This window comes from Bombus affinis, chromosome 4, assembly GCF_024516045.1.
Source record: "Bombus affinis isolate iyBomAffi1 chromosome 4, iyBomAffi1.2, whole genome shotgun sequence".
NCBI lineage: Eukaryota > Metazoa > Arthropoda > Insecta > Hymenoptera > Apidae > Bombus > Bombus affinis.
This window is the reverse complement of record NC_066347.1, coordinates 6,145,725-6,165,429: the sequence shown is the minus strand read 5'-3', so window position 1 is coordinate 6,165,429 and position 19,705 is coordinate 6,145,725. Positions and strand designations below refer to the sequence as shown.

At 39.6% G+C, this 19,705-nt stretch overlaps 1 protein-coding gene across 14 annotated transcripts; it reads right to left on the bottom strand.

Annotated features, from left to right (window-relative positions):
• Nucleotides 1–4,463: 4,463 nt before the first annotated feature.
• Nucleotides 4,464–14,426, bottom strand: LOC126915692 (uncharacterized). Of its 14 annotated transcripts, none has more exons than XM_050720589.1 (10): nucleotides 13,648–14,426; nucleotides 11,232–11,280; nucleotides 10,614–11,158; nucleotides 10,199–10,222; nucleotides 9,373–10,113; nucleotides 8,324–8,748; nucleotides 6,159–7,873; nucleotides 5,799–6,009; nucleotides 5,659–5,713; nucleotides 4,464–5,164 (listed from the first exon to the last, which is right to left on the bottom strand). In XM_050720589.1, the coding sequence occupies exons 1-9, from the start codon at nucleotides 13,650–13,652 to the stop codon at nucleotides 5,670–5,672; spliced, it is 3,759 nt and encodes a 1,252-aa protein (XP_050576546.1). In that variant the 5' UTR covers nucleotides 13,653–14,426; the 3' UTR covers nucleotides 4,464–5,164; nucleotides 5,659–5,669. The 14 variants fall into 14 exon arrangements, with proteins under 14 accessions (XP_050576546.1, XP_050576548.1, XP_050576550.1 ...); XM_050720591.1 differs by adding an exon at nucleotides 11,645–11,706 and having other exon boundaries at nucleotides 10,199–10,267; nucleotides 10,614–11,576; nucleotides 13,648–14,425; XM_050720593.1 differs by adding an exon at nucleotides 11,645–11,706 and having other exon boundaries at nucleotides 10,199–10,267; nucleotides 10,614–11,453; nucleotides 13,648–14,425.
• Nucleotides 14,427–19,705: the final 5,279 nt, after the last annotated feature.

The following is a 19,705-nucleotide window of genomic DNA, read 5'->3' as shown; positions in this document are numbered from 1 at the left end:
GTAAAAATTTCGTTCGGATCTTTTCCACGCTCTTTTAACATTGACAATATTTGGTCTTCGTTCAGATTGGGATTCTGTGATCGCAGGAACTCCAACGAGGATAGTTTCGAAACGCAGAGGACTCTACGCGGTCGATAGGGCGTATTGTTTAAACAATTAAAGATTTTCATGATTAATAGCGAAATTATTCTCGAATGGCACGAACTTTGTCGATTTAGGTTAGATTATACGAAAAATATTGAAACCTTTCCGAGCAACGCTCGGCGCAGTCACTTCAGATCAATACTAATTACACGGGAAAATTAGTTTGGCTTCGTTATGATATTAAATATTGAATCAAGAGATTGTTCCGTTGCCGTTGCTTTCAAACCAAATATCCAATGTATTGTGTAACATTTAAACACTGGCGAAGTTTCAACTTTATTTTAACGAATTATCGACGAGTTTATCCCGTTTATTGAGGGCTGGAAATTTCGTTTCGAGCACCTTTATAACAACATTATTACTTGATAAATCCTGGAGTAACCAGACACATTTGCCCTTCTCGCTGATGGTTTATTTCGTTACCTAATTCAATTCCGTGAAATTGGGTAATTCGTCCGATTTCTAAAAGCATGTCCGAATATTACGTTTAAATTACGAGTAACATTAGGAAATTATAAACGGAATTAAATTTACACATAACGAAGAAAAGTGACTTTGAAGAAGACAGCCATGTATAAAAATTAAATAATTAATATAATTCCTACAATCTAGTTGCAACGAAAATGGTCAATCTACATTTTACCGTATAAATTAATATTCAGTATGAATTCATTTTATTTGACGAACATACGATATAGAACGCCAAATATTAAATTGAATGCGCGATTCCAAATAAATTAATTAAGTTAAAATATATTTACTTACATTTTCCCTCAATTTTTATTTATTACTAATTAAGGATAAATAATAATATCATACCGCTGAATTTGTCATCCACATGATTTCAATCATCGATAAAAAAATTTGCTGATCATTTTTTTTCGTTTAAGCTTCAAGGTCTTTCACCATAGTCCTTACAACCGTTCTCGGTTTTCAAACTCGCGTTCTCGTCTCAACTTTGCAAATCACATCGTCTCTCTGCGGTTCCGTAACGTTGCTTCAACTTGCCAGCCAGAGAGTATTCGGTACTGATGACGACGTTGCATCGAGGTATACGTGTTCTTCTCAGGATTACTCACGTGTCCTAAGTGATACTTGGCACTCAGGCGGTGGCAGAGGCCGCGTGTCTTGTACGCTGGCTTCTGGCAAACTTCGGGGCAAAGTTGCTCGAAATTTTCGTCTCAATGGACACTGACCATTAAAGCCACTTAAGGTACCAGGATCTTCTCTTAAGCTCGCTCGTACGGGGATGTTACGCCGGCCACGAAATATTCCTGAACAGCGCGCTGTCGAGATTTTAGCCGAGGGACGCTGAAGAGTTCTCGAGTTTCCTTGAAAGCCATCGTTTTATGAGCTTCGTGACATTTTTACCTCTTCCCTCATATTTCTGGATACGCAGTAACCGCTTGGATTCGCCGTTTTTCCCATCGACCTGACCGTGCGATAGTTTTTTCTCTTAGAAAATAACGGGAAAAAGGAGAAGAGAGGAAAAAAGAAGGGAGAAGGTACGAGTTTCCTTGGAGAAAAAATTGTAGCGAGGTACAACGCGAGAAAATCGTACTCTCGGTGGCGCATCTTGTACACGGTTTTTGGTTGAGTCGAGGTGGTCTAGTCGAGTTTCCGGTAGCTGGAAGACAGAAGAAGCTCGCGGTAAACTTCGTTGAAGTTTTCGTCTCGAGTATAGCTGACCGCGAAAGCCATTTACGGTACCGGAATGTTCTCTTAAGACCCGTTGTCGCAAAATATCCGAGCGTTTTATATTTTACGAGCCGCAGACTGCTGTTGCAACTTTGCTGCACAACGTCCGCTATGTTCGTGTATAATATTTCTTTCGCAGGATGTGTGCAATTTCTTCATTGAAGATATGTTATTACCGTTCATTTCTATTATTACTTCTATGTGTGTAATTATTGCTTTTATAACTATAAAACGTTGTTTAAAAATTAAAAAATAAATGGAAGAAACAAATTTTGATGTACATAATAAATAGTGCTAAAACTATTTTAGAGTTGTAAATAATTCAGAGTAAAATTTTACTCCTTTTACGATATACTCAAAACTCAGATCTACATTTTCTGTAGACGTATCATCTATTTACAGTATTTTAAAAATAAAATTAAAGGAATATAGCCAAAATATTGAGAAAGTATATAAGAAAAATTGCATCGTGTTTAAGCTGATAAAGATAATGTACAGGGTAAAATTACTCTTTGCGACAGTAATTATAATTACTTCTTAACACGGCCCGAATAAACACGTACCTTTTTTTTTTCAAAGCAACAAAAATATCACATTTCCTCCCTAGTCTCCTAGCAATTTTCTAAATTTCATGCATATGCAGCGGTAGCGTTTAAAATGCCTTGTTAAAATTGGTACTGCGGGACACGATAATTGTATTTCCCTAGAATTTTTATTACACTCGGCGACATGACAACGAGCCACCCGACAGTAATTACACGTCGTACGCAGGTTTTAGCTTGAAGCGGATGCTCTGGCTCAGAATTTCTGGTACGTTGGCCGCCGACGAACTTTGCAACAAACTTTCACGTTCTTTCCTTCTCCTCGTAGTTGCTGACCACTAGAACCACTTATAATGTCGCGACATCCCTACGGTGAAGAAATTTGTTTAGCCGGAACTTTCAAGCTCAGTTCAAGGAACGCTTCAACTTTTAGCGTTCATGATTTTCAAAATTATTGCACGCTAGATAAAACGTAACATGTCGTGCAAATCATTTCTTATTGTTGTTGCTGGGATTCACTGAGCTGTATTAACGTATTCACTGCGTCACATAATTATGCTTTATGTTAGAGCGTACATAATTAGTGAGTAATTTAAACCTGGTTCAATTTAAGTTGTTGTTTAAAGTTACAGCGCGTTTTCACGTTACTTTGTCAAGGTTTCAAAACGATATTTCAATCTTGTACTATAAAAATGAACTCTCTTTAAAGAATTTTTACGCTGTGTATTTTTATAGTAAGAAAATAAATAGGCGTTGCGAAAGAGATATTAAATGGATACGTCTAACTATCATTTAGTTATTATATCTCACTATATGTATAGTTTCATTATATACAGTTATGTGAAAAAATTTCTATAATATTATACTTGTATTATTATTGAAAAGCAAATAGTGTGATTCCTGTCGTCTTCACTTTTTTATTATTTTTTGCAATGTTATTATGAACAGCCGCGGTATCGTGGCATCGTGAACATAAAAATTACGTTGTCGAATAATTACAGTTTTGACCCAGCTTAAATACCATGTCAGTACCACGAGTTAAAAGAGTAACAATAACTAGCAGGAGTGTGACGGAATGTCTGATTTGTAGCTGTGTTGCGATACATATTCGTGTTCCAAGTATTATATGCACTGTTGCACGGATAGTTCCTTCCACTGGTATTGTAGGCTTTGTTGACATTTAAGTAATATCGACCGCACGCATTGTTACAATTCGGAGAGTACTGCGCGCAAATCTCGAGCGATTCTCCAGTTATCGAGCACCCGTAGGTATTATTTATCCTGCCGAGCTGATGGCTTTTGGGGGTCCAACAGTCTGTTGTCGACCAATATTCGTTCGGATTTCTCCATCTGCTCGATAGAACGTGGCACCAACTATTGGCAAACGGTTCGCAAGAATTTATCTCAGTGGCAGTCGAACAAGTAAATCTTGGACTGTTTCTAAGTATTTCGCATTGCGTCATACAATGGCTGGCCGATGGGCGAACGTTAGCACAGTAGGAAAGGTGGCCGCTTACTCTCGCGTTCGAAGAACAGCTTTCGTTCATTCGAGCACAAATCGCTCTGCGATTCTTTTCAATTCGCGGCCTCTCGAACCAGATAGACGAACGATTCGATATTATCGTTTCTGTTTCAAATATATTCCTGCGTGGTTTTCGCGAATTCGTGTTGGTTTCTTTATCAGCAGGAAGCGAATCCGCTGGGCCAACACACACACTTCGCCTTTCATTTCGTTTTTTATTTTGTTTTTCATCGGTACATACCGTTTCGAGAATTTTGTCATTTTCCTCCTCCGATTCCTGCACCGTCGATAAGCTCCTCTTCCTTGCAAGCTCCTCTTGCAACGTCGAAATTGTGGACGTCGTGACTATTTCTAGATCGTCGTCCTGTTCTTCCGATTTCAAGCATACCGTGTCTTCGGTTTGCGAACATTCGGCTATAGTTATATTTGGACACGTTTCTTGACACATAGGACTGCCGAATTGCATTTTGATCATATCAATTGGTATACACGGAATCGTCGCTACTAGACGAAACAAACGAACATCTTCACCTTTGCCGTTCTTTTGGAGCAATTGGTGGGATTGGTCTGAGGAGATTTTTCGTCGACAGCTTTGGGGAAAATCCGCTTCTGTTACGTTCACGCCTTTGCATCTGTACGCGCGAAGTATCGCACATTGGTCCCCGTAATACTCTGGTACGATCGTTTCAGGTCCTGGTTCTATTTCTTCGTCGGCTTGTAACGAGGACCGCAGATCCGTCATGGAATATATTTCCGTGGTTATTTGTACGTCATCGGTTTCGATGCGTAATTCAGTCGAAGCGTCTTTAGTTCCACTCTTCATCTCGTAATTCGATCCTTGACTGTATTCTATTTCTGACCTTAGCAAGGATGCGTTTCCAAGTTCTTTTAATCTCTTTATCGAACCTTCTTCATCATCAGTGGAAGTGTGTTTGGACTTAAAAATTGTATTCTTAGCCATTATTATTGTATTTTATAGTAATTTTCTTTGTAAGAACTGTCTCTTTGTTATTCTTGTATCTTTGAAGGAGCGTTTAATAAGATAGATTATACCTGATATCTATCTTTCCTGTAATCTTTAAATGACATTTTTGTTCTGATACATGTTACGTTATTTGTAAGGTAATTTATTTAAATACATTTTTTAAAGTTTTGGTAAGTAACCACTTTTTGGGGTCAAGCATCGTTCAAAATGATAATTTGTACTGGTAGCTTCACAAGGATGTCCGGCGTATCTCTTGGCTATAAGCTTCGTTAACTGTAAACATGATGAATTACACTTACGATTTATCATGTGTGTCGTATGTTCCAAGTTTTAAGGTTATAAAAAATTATGTCACTTATCCATAAAGAACTTGAATATGTTTACAGTACTGTTCCATCTATGTAATGAATACAGGAATTAACTATAGCTCTTTATTGTTGCACTACTCTTGATATTTTTCTCATCCTATAGAGATAGCTTAATATTATGCTTGAATTATTTCAAGATCAACGATAGGATACAGACAATAGTAAGATATAATACTTTTAGAATCACAAATATAAATATAACAAAAAAAAAAAAAATTGTATGTCATCAAGACGTTTTACAATTAGATAAGGAATTATCGACTAAAATTTACAAGCTTCAACAAATTATTCAAACGGAATATCCAGAAACAATATCCCATCCAACCGATCCTTTCATAATCTTACTCTATACTTTCACAATACAATAACTGCATATATACATATCAAAAGACTTCTTACCACTGATTGAATCATCGCCTCTTCTTTCCGCAAGGTCCGCACACATGATTCGTCCCTAAAAACCCGAAAGCCTTTAAGTCGAATCAACCATACTTTGTATAAAATCTATATTTCATTAGATAAATTTGTAGACACGGCACCGTTGGTCGTGCTGTTTTCATTCTCTGGCGAATAATTTGTTTCAGTCCTCTCATAAGTCGCCTGGTTGACGGACGCGTACGTCGATGAATCGTATGTACCCCTCGTTGTCAACGTTCGACGATACACGGATGGACTAACGGTAACTCGTCTTATTCGTCTCTGATAATCGTGGTTGTCATATCTCGGAGACTGTCTTTCAGCGGCCGCCACCTGTATAGAATATTCAATTTCATCGTTCCGTTTTGTCTGACCATTAATTTCCACCCCTGCCTCCGGCGTAACCACGTTCAATGAATATTCAGCAGAATTCGTCCGTTGATTGGTTACGACGGAAGCAAGACGCAAGCCTGTACTCGTACTTCGCTACCGTTCGATCCTGACGATTGTTGTTCATCCTCGCCATTTCCATCCAGGTTCGAGTGCAATTTAATACTCATCAGTACCTGCCGTTTTTTGTTGCCTACTTGAAACTCGGACAAGATCTGCGTCAGAATCGTGTTCGACGTTTGCATCTGAACGCTCACGTACATTTTCTTCCCGTTAAAATCTTTCGAGAACTCGATCGGTGCTTCACGATTGTCGACATCGGTCACCTCGTCGACTATTGGCGCTACAATCAATTCTTCTTCAGGTTTCTTTGGCGTGTCCATGGCAGCTTCGTATATCGTAGATTCATCTGGTATGGGAACTTCGGCTGTTTCAGTTACATTAGAAGTTTCTAATACTTCAAGGTTTCTCGCGGGTGCTTCTTCTGTGGATGACTCTGCTGTGGTTGTTTCAATCGCGGGTGTGTCTGTATGTGTTGCTTCGCTGTCTGTAGGACCATCGGTTGCATCTACGGTCGTTTCATCCTCGTCTATAAACGGCGTTTCTATAGATGACTGAACCACAGGTGCATTCTCCTCCACAGGTTCTTCAACATTTGGTTCTACAGTTACATTAGATGCGTTCAGAATTACATCAGGCGCGTTCACAGTTGCATCAGATTTGTTCACAGTTGCATCAGGTGCGTTCACAGTTGCATCAGATACGTCCACAGTTGCATCAGGTATATCCACAGTTGTATCAGGTACGTCCATAGTTGCATCAGGTGCGTCCATAGTTACATCAGTCGCAGGAGGACTTTCTTCTCCCATTTGAGAAATTTTGGATGGTGGTTTATCTGGACGTACCATTCCTTTCTTCGGGATGCACGAACAAAGATCTGCTACCGGACCAGTCACCTCCGGCACAGTTGAACATATTACACGCACTTCCCTGATCAGCGTACATTGGACACCTTTTCCGATCACCGTGCATTTTGATCTCATTCTTTCTTGCTTTACCACGTCTCTTTGTACATCTTTTCTTGGAGTCGATACCCCTGTTCTAGCACTGACTTCCGGTTTCCCAGGCGTGAATGGTTGTCTTAGATTCAGAGACGCGGGTGCCTGTTTTGGCGTCACAGAGTTCGACGAACCTTTCTTTTTTGACGAAGCAACTGATTTTTTCGGTGTCTTCAAGTTTTCTTTGGAAGAAGAGTGCAATGTGGATTCTATTTCTTGAATTCTAGGACACTCTTTTCTTTGAGGAGGCCCCCTTCTTTCATCTGCATACGGTTCTAATCGGTTCGCTGTTCTTATTCTCTTGTGATACTCGATACTTTCTGTGATGTAAGGAGCAGTCGTAGGATCGAATACCGCGCGAATGGAATTCGCTTGAACGCTCACGTCTAGTTGTATGTTAGTTCTATCCGTTTGTTGGTCTTGAGGAATAAATTGACTCGTCGCCTGATTTTGTTGCTTAGTTACTTGACTTTTCGTACTGATATTTTCGCGATTATACACTCCCGATGGTTCACTACGCTTGTTCAGAGTCGGCTGTTTTTTCTGTTGATTGGAAGTATCGCCACCACCCTTTTTGCGAACGCTACTGTGTTTGGGGCATGGTATTTCTTTAGGGGCTGCTTTGTTAGGAGGATATACGTTTCTGTGAGCGTTTCTGCTAGGATCAAAATAGCACTCCCTCTCTGATTGAATCTGTTCTTGCGTGTCGCAGTTAGGTTTCCAACAATCATCTGAAGACAGGTGTTGAACTTTAGAGGAAAATATAACTGTGATTAGATTAATCAGAGACTTTATGTAGAAAATGATCGAATAAATGTAGAAATACGAAATATTCGGATTTACAGAAGGAACTATTTATTTCGTGTTATAGTTACAAAATAGTTTGTCATATATTATTAGTATTCCATCGCATTAGAAGTGTTAGGAGAATTTAACCCTCACACTGCATCCTTGGGCGATTCGCGTCCGTGTCATTTCTTCCTTTTCTTGGAACGAGTTGGAACCGCAACGAGCGGTTACAGATTCCGTTTTACGTGTACCCTAAAAAAAATTGCCAGCTATGGAGACTGCGAGGTGTCAAATTCATACAGAAAATATGAAAAAATAATTGATCGTATAATTAACAGAAATCCGACACGTGACGTTCTAGTACATGCAGTGTGAGGGTAAGGCAAAAATATTTTAAGGGAGAGGCGTACTTCGACACATAGGTGTTTGACATTCAGGCAATCCAGCGAGGCCGTCGCAACAGACGTTTCCACAGCAATGCATATCGCAGTTGTTTGATTCCTGTCCTATTATTCCTTGCCAACACGTCCCTTCGTACATGCATTCGTCGTACATTTTTGACTGATTGCATTGGTTGGCACATGTATTTTCTTCGCAATTTTTCATGCATGTTCCACACGTGGAACGATCCTTCGTGCTCTTCTTCGAACGTTTCAATTTCGAAGATTGTTTCACAATCTGGCCGATACTTGTTGTCACCATTTTGACGAAACATTTATACGTCTCCTGTACCTGTTTTCGAATATCGTCCAATAACGAACGTTCGTCTGTTTCGCATTGCTGACTACAACCAGTTGTCTTTCTTTTGATGTACATGTCACTCTCCGTTTGCGCTCTAGAAAATGGTTAGAAAATTATTTAAATGCATTACACTATAAGTATTACAATATAAGTACTATAAGTAATGGTTGAATATAATCAAACATTTCTGCAACAAGTACTATCCTATCGCGTTTCGATTTGTCTAAATTGGAATCACAGTCTATTTGATTTTAATCAAAAATCAATAGAATCAAGAATTTTAGACTATCGCAGTTCCAGTATTTTAACCGTAAAAAATACTGAATAATAATATATTTCAACATCTCGATAATCAATTGATAATTTAATTTCCGCGGAATCTAGTTATGGTTAATAATTAGACGCGATTTACACTTAAAATTCTCGAATTATTACAAGTGAAAGGGTTGCTGCAAGAGGAAGATCGAACGTATAATATAAATTCATAATTAACTACTAATCGTAATAACAAGCTTTTATACTTATCAATAAATAAATACATAATAAATACAACGTAAATATCGAAGTTGCTTCCTTATCGTTGTAAAGGCTTTAATTACAGTGAAAAATCATGTTTTCCTACGTTGTTGCAAATTGTTAGAATAATCCTACGCATCCTATATAATCCTAATATAAATTCTACGGTAAGTTGTACAATCTGAAACACGAACAAACTCACTTGCAATCACGTAGATCCTGAAAACTCACGTTTGACTGCACGATGCCTATCATCTCAGGGCTGAACGGTTCCTCGGGCATCTGTTCGATCGTGTAATCATCAAGATACATGCTCATGCTCGCGATTCTATCCGAACAGGTGCGTTCCACGGCACCTGGCCGACCTTTACAACTGGAACTGCACTTCGGCTCGCTCTTCTTCGATTTACTACGACACCTCAACAAGTCAGACTTGTTCCTTTTTACGGCGCTGTATTCTTTCCTCGGAGCGTCGTCTTTCAATAATCCCATCGAATCGTCGCATTGAAACGCTTGAGCGGAAGTCAGGTTGCTCACGTTTGCCACGCTTTCGCCGATTTCCACGAACAAGCTCGCTTTGGACGGTGTGCACTTTCTCGAGCAGAACGAACACGAAGAATGATCAGTTCTCGCGCAATTTTCAGTTCCTGCGAAATGGACGCGCTGCAGGCACTGTTTGCTGGACGCGTGACAATCGTCGGGAGGGAAATCGCATTTTGGCTCGTTCTCTTCGTAAACTACGCAAGGTTGTTGAGAATTCACATCGAGAGGGCAGTAACAATCGTCGAAGCACTCGTTTTTAGAAGATAAATCCGTGTTCTGCCACTTTTTACACGAGCCACAGTCGTCGTCCTGTCTTTTCACAGCGTAGGGTTCGCAGTTCCCGCAACAGTTCTCAAAGGTGCAACGGTAGTTGTGAGGGTTTCCAGCAATTTGTTTGCTCCTAGGTTTAATTGGAAGCAAACTTTTTCTATTGAGAATAAACTTTTTCTTGGTTTTAGGTTGCGAGATACCCGCTGTGTTCTTACTTTTTACCGGATTTTGGTTTGCTCCTGGAAAAGAATCTTCTTCGTTTCTGATCAGATCTTTGATTGGTGCTGTAATACAGTACATGTTTCTTCATGTGAAGTATTTGAGTACAATCTTAATATAGTATTATGAAGATTTTTTATGTCAGAAGAAGTGAAACATGTAAAAAAAGCTTTCCTGTTGTATCGTCAATTTCTGTCATTTTAGAATGTTCGGATATATACAGAATTAAAAACATAACTATGAAAATAATTTTAGCTACATTAACAATCATACGAACAATTTAAATAACACAGATAATTAATTAGAAAGAATAAAAAAGAAAATCGCTGCACCTTATGCCATATATCGCAGAAAAATATTACTCCACATTATCTCATTGTCATAATTACCACGCTAAAATAATGTACTCACTTGTTATAGCAGTGTTTAAAAGAAACGTTGTACACCGGTTTTTCCATTCCAACATTTTCACACGTTGGCTGCCGCGAGACAACGCTGATGTTTATTCCGCTTTTGCAGTTTCTGTACGCATCATTAGCTCTATTTGCATCGTATTCAATCACGGCGTTCCCATAATTATCATAAGACAGATTTGGATTTCCGTTTTGCCAAATATTTTCACCCGTGAAATTGCTCGTGTTTCTATCGGGACAGGTTCCCTGGTAGCTCGAATCTTTTCTATGTTCGTACATTTTCGCGTAATTTTCTCTCTGCTGGTTCCCCCTTCGATATTGCTGATTTCGGTGGAAATCCCGTTCGCCACCGTTTTTCACCGACTCGTTCGATCTTATCGGGCCGGTTCCTTGCTTCCTTTTCTTCTCGTTTGTCAGCTGCTGAATTTTTTCGATGTCGTTGTCGTCGAATGTGCCCTGCCGCGATTCTTCCGATCGATTTCGTTGTTCGTCGGCGTAAACGTTCCCGTTGAAATCCATCAAGCGGCTGCCCCGCGCTGAAATCTACCGGCATGCAGCACGTTTATTTCGAGCGGGTGTGCGATTACCGAACGGCTCGACGATCATAGTGTATTACCGGTATTATTGACGCAGGCCAAAGGGCACGTACAAATGGCCGGTAATCTCTGAAATAAATTAATCACGGTCGATCGAGATCACAGACTGGAGAATACTTGTGGTGGATAGGCTAAGGGTGATTCGCTTTTTAGCGCATTATTATCAATCTGCGACGGTCACGCTGCTTTGCCACGTTCGCTCTATGGGTTCATTGTGTCCGGTAAAATGCGTAATGCGCTCTCTGCAAACGTTTATGTGCGTTTAACGTCAGACATGATGAAATATACGTATAAGGTAGATTTTTGATTATTAAGCGAGTTGTTTGTCGCTGTCTACGGTACGAGTTATTTTTACACATAGCGAACTGAAAACCATAACGCTATTAGTCAAGATTTTGTGGATTTGTATTTAGTAGAATTAAAAACATCGTACCTTTAATTTCATAATCGATTAAGCTATAACTTTATTCTTTGTCGACGGTACGTTTTCGTGTTCTAAATAGAAAAATATGATCAATTTACAATAATAAACGTAGGATACTATTTCATGAAGACTAGCAGTAGACAAGCAATACACCACTATGATTCTCAATCTACGATGGAATTATTTTATTATATAGTTTGGTACTTAATCTCTCACAACAGATATCATATATTGTCTCATTTTTAAAATATATTTGCACTATCAAATTCCTTAAAACGTGTGCATTCATTTATTTGTATAACTATTTATTCCGAAATTATAACAATTAAAATGTACCTATATATTTCAGTAATTTAATGGTACAAATATATTTAAAAGACAAGAAGATGGCACAGATATTTTAGATTGTATAGACCATTCAGACAAAAGCTTAGAATTTTCTTTGGAACAACTTTGAACATACATTAATTATCAAAGAAATAATTATATGTTTCGCAATGTTTCGTCAAAAAGTTTCTGACATAAACTCAATCCGAATGCTTTTTCAACCACGCATCTCTCACACTCCATTTAACTCGCTTAACTCACGCAAATAGTTCGTTCACCAGAAAAATACATTTCCAAATGCTGAGTATCAAACTATCCGTAGCTGTAATAAAATTTTACACGAATGTTCACGATCCTCTGTGTGTATGACGGCGATGTAGGAAACGAATGTCCACGTGACCCAGTAATACCAAAAGTTCGCGACGATGCGATGGTCCAGTTAGTCACATTGTCGAAGCAGCGAAAGGTAACGTTTACTTTGGAACTTGTACAATTTGGAATTTTCCGGGGTTAGTTGTCATTGCCGAATCGAGGGAGGCCGAAGGTTTGGTTATGAGAGATCGGGAAACATTCGCGACTGTTATCGTGAGGCGCAGTTATCGCACGATGTATTTTTACGCTCGCGAGCGCGCGCGCGTGCGTGCGTTCCCGCGTCGCAGAATATTCAGAGAACACCGAAAACAAACGTGGCGCACGACCAAAAATATATTCCATATTTTTATAGCACGTTCAATAAATATTTTGAATGTCTATCCATCCGCAAGCTTAAAAGAAGAATTCTATGAATATTTGTCAAATATTGCGAACATCATGGCCCCGATATATGTATCGCGTGTTCACGATGAACGCGGCCGCGTGATATGAATACGTTATATTCGGTGCATCGAAAAACGCTCGAATTACCATGGAAATTACCGTCTGTACGATTGTAATTAATGCTTGTGCGTATTTTGCCACCGATATGTAATGATAAATATGGCGCGCATAACGCGACACTGCACTTTCGCGAAACTGCGATTCTGTTTAGAAAACACGGTAGAAAATGAAGAATAGAGGTGGGAACGATACCTTTCAATGAACGAAAATTTTATAAATACACGAAAGTTTTATGTAACAATATTTTTAACATTGGTTCGAATAAAACCGATGATAATTTTTTATAATTTCCATATCTTCAAACTGAGGAATTTTAATTCATAAAATTTGTTATTTGTTGTATTAAGAATTCGAATTGCAAAAAATTTGAACAATTTTCCGATTATTTTTCGATATTTCTTATTTCAAGTATATTTTCTTCTAATAATCAGGAAGAGTGTGAGTGAAGCAATGAAATTTAAGTTACATGGCCCTGATTTGAATTCCGGTTCTGATTAATTTCTAATAAAACTGTAGTTAAATGAGACAGATTTTGATAGATCGATGAAAAGGACGCGACGAATAATCTTCTGAGAAAACATCATGGAAAATGCAACAGACAAGAAACCGCTCGTGATTCCTGAAACGCAAGTTGGTTTTCTCGAGTACACCATCTTCGTGGTTTTCCGCGTACATTACGCGTTTTCGCATTTCCTTCAATCGACATAGCTACTACATGATAGAACGTACACTAATTGAACAATATATATCCTCAAAACTATAAATTTATCCAGTGAAAAATATAAATATATACTTCACTATATATATACTTCATTTGACGTTTTACATCAGTGAAAAAGACAATGGTTCGCCGACATAATTATTTCAGTAAGATTTAAACACATTAATACAAATACGTGTATAATACAATTAGCTCGATAAATTCCATTTTTAACAATTTCAATAACGTCTACAAATTAAGACAAAAGCCACGTCTTAATTGTCAACTTATCTTTTACAGTTTTATACGTTTCACATTTTAATCAAAATATACACCTTCATTGTAAGTAAAGTGTACATCTTGCACCAGTGCGGATACCATTCTAAAGAGACCATTGCCGCTTCTTTAATCGCGTAGAACGCGTGGTTTCTTTTTCTCCATTGTATCCGTGATTCTTTTCTCTTTAATCCTCCTGTTTTTTTTCCTTCTGTCTTTCTCCAACGATGAATTCGACGATGTTACCATGGCCACAATTTCTCGGCACACAAAAGCCTCGGCTACAGAAAACGTGCACACCGAATGAAACAGCGAAGCGAGTGGCACACCGGTACACGCATGGTCGCATTGTCGCGCAAATTGGAAAAGGAAATAAATCATTGAAGGGACTTAAACGTTCGCGGCTTGAACGTTTACTGTTGGCCTGCGTCGACGAGCGTGGAAATAATAGTGGCGTTCGCTTCTAATTAAACTGGCCGATGCACGGATGCACGCGAGCCGACCGCTTAAAAAATTTACATCGACAACGAGGTCCCTGTTGTGCTCTCCTCCGCCTCTGTTTCGTTTTCTCGCGTGTATGTGCGCGAGCGCGCGCGCTCTCACGCGACCTCGAGCGAGCGCTGCGTCGCGAACAATACTGAATATTTCACTGTAACGAAGGGTCATGGTTCTCGCGTCTACGAGTCTCAACGTATCGACAAAGGTGAATTTTTACGTTCATTATAATTTTGCATTGTTTACCGGCGGATAATTCCACTCCGACGAAGAACATGGTCGCTCACGGTTCGGGAGAACCAGCCGGATTGTAATTTACGGCTTTCAGGTTTAATTCGCCGCCGTTGCAGTCGTGCCCCAACAGCAGCTTGTTGGCGTTGTTGTTGTTGTTATTCTTTCTCTATGCTTGAAAGTGAGTTCCTCTTTTTTAATAGAGAAATTGAAATAGCGGCTCCGCTGTGTGGCTCACGAGAGCAACGAGCAAGACGAACACTGAGTTTAAAGTAGCTGATTCTTCTTCGCAGATCGAACTGTGTATGAGTACTGTGCGTTTCTTTTTATAATTCTGTTATTCTGCGTTCTTGTATTTTATTATGGCAATGATAGATACATATCGTGTTCCTGATTTGAAAACGAAACGACTCGAAATTTCTGGATCAAATTTATGAGGAAGAAAAATAATTGTTATAAAGTAGGATCGAATGTACGCATCGTAATAACTCAATGACCGCATTTGGAACAAGAGTATGTAATTAATAATTCAAATTGATGTTGCATTTAGTAATGTACGTTCTACGTGAAATTTAATTTAATATGCTACTTTTATTCGTGTATGATATAGAGTAGTTCTTGGAACAGCAATTAAACGAATAGCGTATCAAGTATCAGATGCAAAAAGATCGATCTTGAAAATAACCACACCGTTGCCCTGTTCCATTCTATCTGTCTCTGTTTTATATCAATCTTTCAGCAGCGTGTAACGGTCGTAAGCGCAACATTTTTATAAAAGAGGTCTTTGGAAAAATTGTTCCATTTACGACACAAGATTTCCCTCCACATAGTTGGATCTTTGTATGTCTTCAAACAAATAGAGTTCTTCGTTACGATACCCGATAATTATCTAACAAATAATCTATAAACGTCGAATGCTCACCTAGTTTCTCACAAAATTTTCAAATATACGCAAAGCAAAAAATACATTACCCAATAAATAATACAAAAACGACGTTTCAAACAGCAATTATTTCTCGTTCAACAATTCCTATTAAACGATGCATTTTTAAATTAAAAATCTTTCACATATCCATTGTTCGGTAGACGATGACAATATCATTGGAGGTGTCGTTCCCTTCGAGACGAGTTCACATGACGGATCACACTTGACGAATCCGCCGACGAAACATAGCTTGGTAAGCCATGCAAAAAAGCGTGCAGTCTGGCAGATCTGTAGGGGTTGAGGTGGTTAGCTGTCGCGTATAGTGATGGATGTCTGGAGGTTAAAATTTTGTAGAATTTCTACCGCATCCTGCTTCGTCCTCCCTTCATCGCGAACACCCTTCCCTTCTGCTCTCTCGTATATTTGTGAATCTATCTCCTAGTACATTTACACCCTTCGAGGTGGCCTAACTCGCGCGTGGGGTTGGTTAGGCTTCGAGGGAAAAGGGTCACGCATCACAGAAAGGAGCAGACGTTCCGTCCCCGCTTTTCCTTCTCTCTTCTTTATCCTTTACCTTCCTTTCTCTCTCTGCATCTCTGTTATTCTTTTTTCCTCTTTCAGGTACACTTTTTCTTTTCTTTTCATTCGCGTCGTTTCGTCTCTTCGTTTAACCAACGAGAGTCTACGAGCATCTTTCTTAAAAAAAAGTAAGCCATAAAATTGTATTCCACGTTTTTCGCAAAAAGGGGAAGGATCAAGCAACCCCCGCGAAAACGGGGAGAATCCCCCATGTATTTTGTAAAGGTAATCCGTGGGCGCTTTTCATCTGCGGAATGAAACGTCTCGAGAGGACGGGGAAGCACCGGAAGCCGGATAAATTTCATCCTGCAGGTGCAGAGCCGACGGAAGTTCTGCATCTGAAACGCGAGAACCTTTGCTTATACTTTTATTCCGCGTATAATGTGTAATTCAACCGGTTCGGATGCAAGGAACCCGTAACACAGAACGCAGCTTAAAACTTTATGGTCGTCTTACACTTTAATGACGTTCTAATGTATGTTGAACTCTGGATAACTTTCTACTAGTGAGTATTAATTCCATATTTTGGAAATGACAGTGTCTAGACGGAGATACGTAAAAGATTCAAGTCTAGTTAGAATGATAATTATCAATTTTTATTTAAAGGACCTCCATCTTTGTATCTTGCATTCGTTTTACACTTCCTGTTACCATCTCTAATTTCAAAATTATTTCTCTTTTGAACCTAGTTTCAACAAAACTCAAATTATGTATAAAATAAGTTACGCCAAAAAGTGCAATTTTCCACGCTAATTTATAAAACCCATTAATATAAAAAACATGAAAAATGCCAGGACGCAAGAGTGATACGTTAATGTTACATGAAGAAGTTACTATTTATGAGTACGTCACTCTGACAATTTTTTGAATAAATATACGCCATAAAATTCCACGAAACCACTATAATAATCAAGATTTCTCGTTTTCGCAAACATATTCCCTCTATGAAGAACAAATTAAAATCCATCGAGAAAACGTTCGAGTGTTCTTTCGGTAAGCCACGCTGCACTCGATTTAATCAACGACCGATCGATCTCACCTCGCGTATTGAATCACGCCAGTACGTGCTGATATACGCAGATACTGTATGCATATGTATGGGTACGCTTAAGGGCACGCATTTGTCTTAACGCAACGCGTAAGGGAAAAGCCCGGAGATGCGCATGATACACCATAGAGTGGGGCTCTTGAGACACCAGACACCCTCTCGCTGTCTGGTCACACGGCAACCCTTTTTAAGTGGCGAGTATTATGTCACTCTTGTGCTTTAATAGACACCTACGCTTCTGCCCTGCCCTGCCCCTAGTCTACGTGTTCAGACTGCGTGCAAAAATGCTTCCCTTTGCGAGCCGAAAAATAAAACGCGGCTCGCAAGGGGTGAGACGCGCCGGAGGATGTCGCGCCTCCTTTCTTTTATGAAAGATACCGAGGACCCCTGCTTGCCGTTTTCAGTTACCTTCCATAACGCTTTTTTAGCGGCGGCACACCTGGGGACACGTAAGTCTGTGCACTGTTTTCTTTTTCTCTACCGCGTCGTTTGACGTTCAACACCATAGAAAGGATGGCTCCAGCAAACAGCAGAAAACAATTCCGGACTATTCAACTTTCGACTGCAATGTCCTTAGTTTATTTCGACGTAGGTTTTTTGAAATCGCAACAGTTCCAGTAACTTTAAATTTTGGTAATTTAAGATTTTATTTAACAGTCGCGTTATATATTGGGGTAGTTTTATGTTTACAAAGAAGACAAGGCTCATAACACGGAGATACACGTAGTTGGAAATAATAAATTAAAAATTTTAATCTTTAGAATCATATTTATATTTGCTTTAGTTGATCGGTGGGTGGATTCTTTAGACATTTTCCGATGTGTGTAACAGGTTGTTCGTTATAATAATATTGTTGGATGTATCACAGACGTCTGTTGCCTCGAGCAAGTTTCTTGTTACCAAAAAAGATTAAAACTCGCCATAAAAACAGACCGTGTTGTATCCGTAAAAAAATCTGAATATTCATGAACCCTTCATAAATTAATCTTAATTTAAGCAAGCGAATCATAATTAAATTCGAGTCGCAATAAAACCCACATGTTCCTCTCTATCTAAAACGATTTGCGCGATTAAAGGCGGAGAAAGAGGTAAAACAAATTGATACGGAAAGACGAATCATGTAGGAGGGTAAAGTAGAGAAGAACTCTTGGAACGGTCGGCTACACCAGCCTCAATTACGCGGTCCTACGTAAAATGTGCAATTTTCATCGTACCTTGGGAGGACAGTTTTTGGGAAGGGGGTATGTGCTGCACCGACGCAGAGAAGAGGGATTTAATACCGCAATTTGAATGATACGGTGGTGGGTGCCGCGTAACTGCGGGGGTGGGAAAGTGGCATGCAGAGAGGCAAGAGAGAAAGTGGACTGAGGTGAGTAAGCTGCAGACAGGGTGGAGAGATAGATAATCAAGGCCAGACTGGAGGCCAGCCAGACATGTTAACCAATCAATCGCGTACGTAGCTGGGCTATACCATCGATGGTCGTACATGCGGGGTGATTCTGGTGTGTACGGGGGTTTGCCGGTACGGCGGATGGAGATCGGAGGCTGGGTGGTGGAAGCTCGATGCTCAGGCAATTACCTAGACCCGATCTAGCCACAGTCCCTCGAGCGTAATCACCAACACGTGCTGCTATTAGGCGTGCACGTGATCGATGTGTTGGACTCCCTGGAAAACCGGCAGTCTGCCGGGATCGGTCAGATTTTATCCGAGGGACAAGAGACACACGCGTCTCGTATCGCAACTCGCTTCTGTTCTACCTTTACCTTTTACTCTTTTGGTTTTTCTGTTTGATGTCAAGATCGAAGACTGATGTTGAAATAGAGACATCATGATGATGGTTGAATAACGATGATGGTTTGCAGTTTGTTAGATTTTATTTTTAAGCAATACAAGTGATTGTTTATCTTCTTTTCTATTTTATTCATATCAGTGGCGCGCGGGGCGAAAGATTTATGATCGAATAGCAATTAACGTTTGAATTTCATATTTTCGTTTTGATCGAGTGAAATTGGAACGATGAAAGGGATCGAGATAGAAAGCAAAAAAAAGGGCTGTAAAAATTGGGAAAATAGAAGAGGTACGTTTAACGAGGTGAACGCACCCTCGTTTTCTCGCATCGACGGGGAAAAGCGTAGCTTTTTTTCAACCGAGTGACACACATCTAACACATATATTCAATTAGCGTGTAGCGATTGCTCGGTGTGTTTGACACTCAGGGGGCTGTAACGATTCAACAATTTCCTGGGGGCTAACGTGGATACTATTTGGCGATCTCCCAATTCCGATACGCGTATTTTCAAACTTTCCTATCGTTTTCGAATGAAATTCAGCGTAATCCTCCCAGTAAAACGAGCTGATTTATCAGGCTGATTTCAATCTTCTTACGTTTCGCACGCGAACGACGCATAAAGTACTGTTTCGTACAAAAATACGTACCGGCTCTCGAATGGTATAAAACGTATCGCTTTATCGTAACAGTTGGGAACATTATAAAGGTGTAACAAAAGGCTGGCAAGGAGTTACGATCTTACATACTGATTAATACGCGGAAACGTTGTGCAATAGGCACAGTTCGTTATCCTCAATTGCATCAGATTCGCCGTGTTCGTACC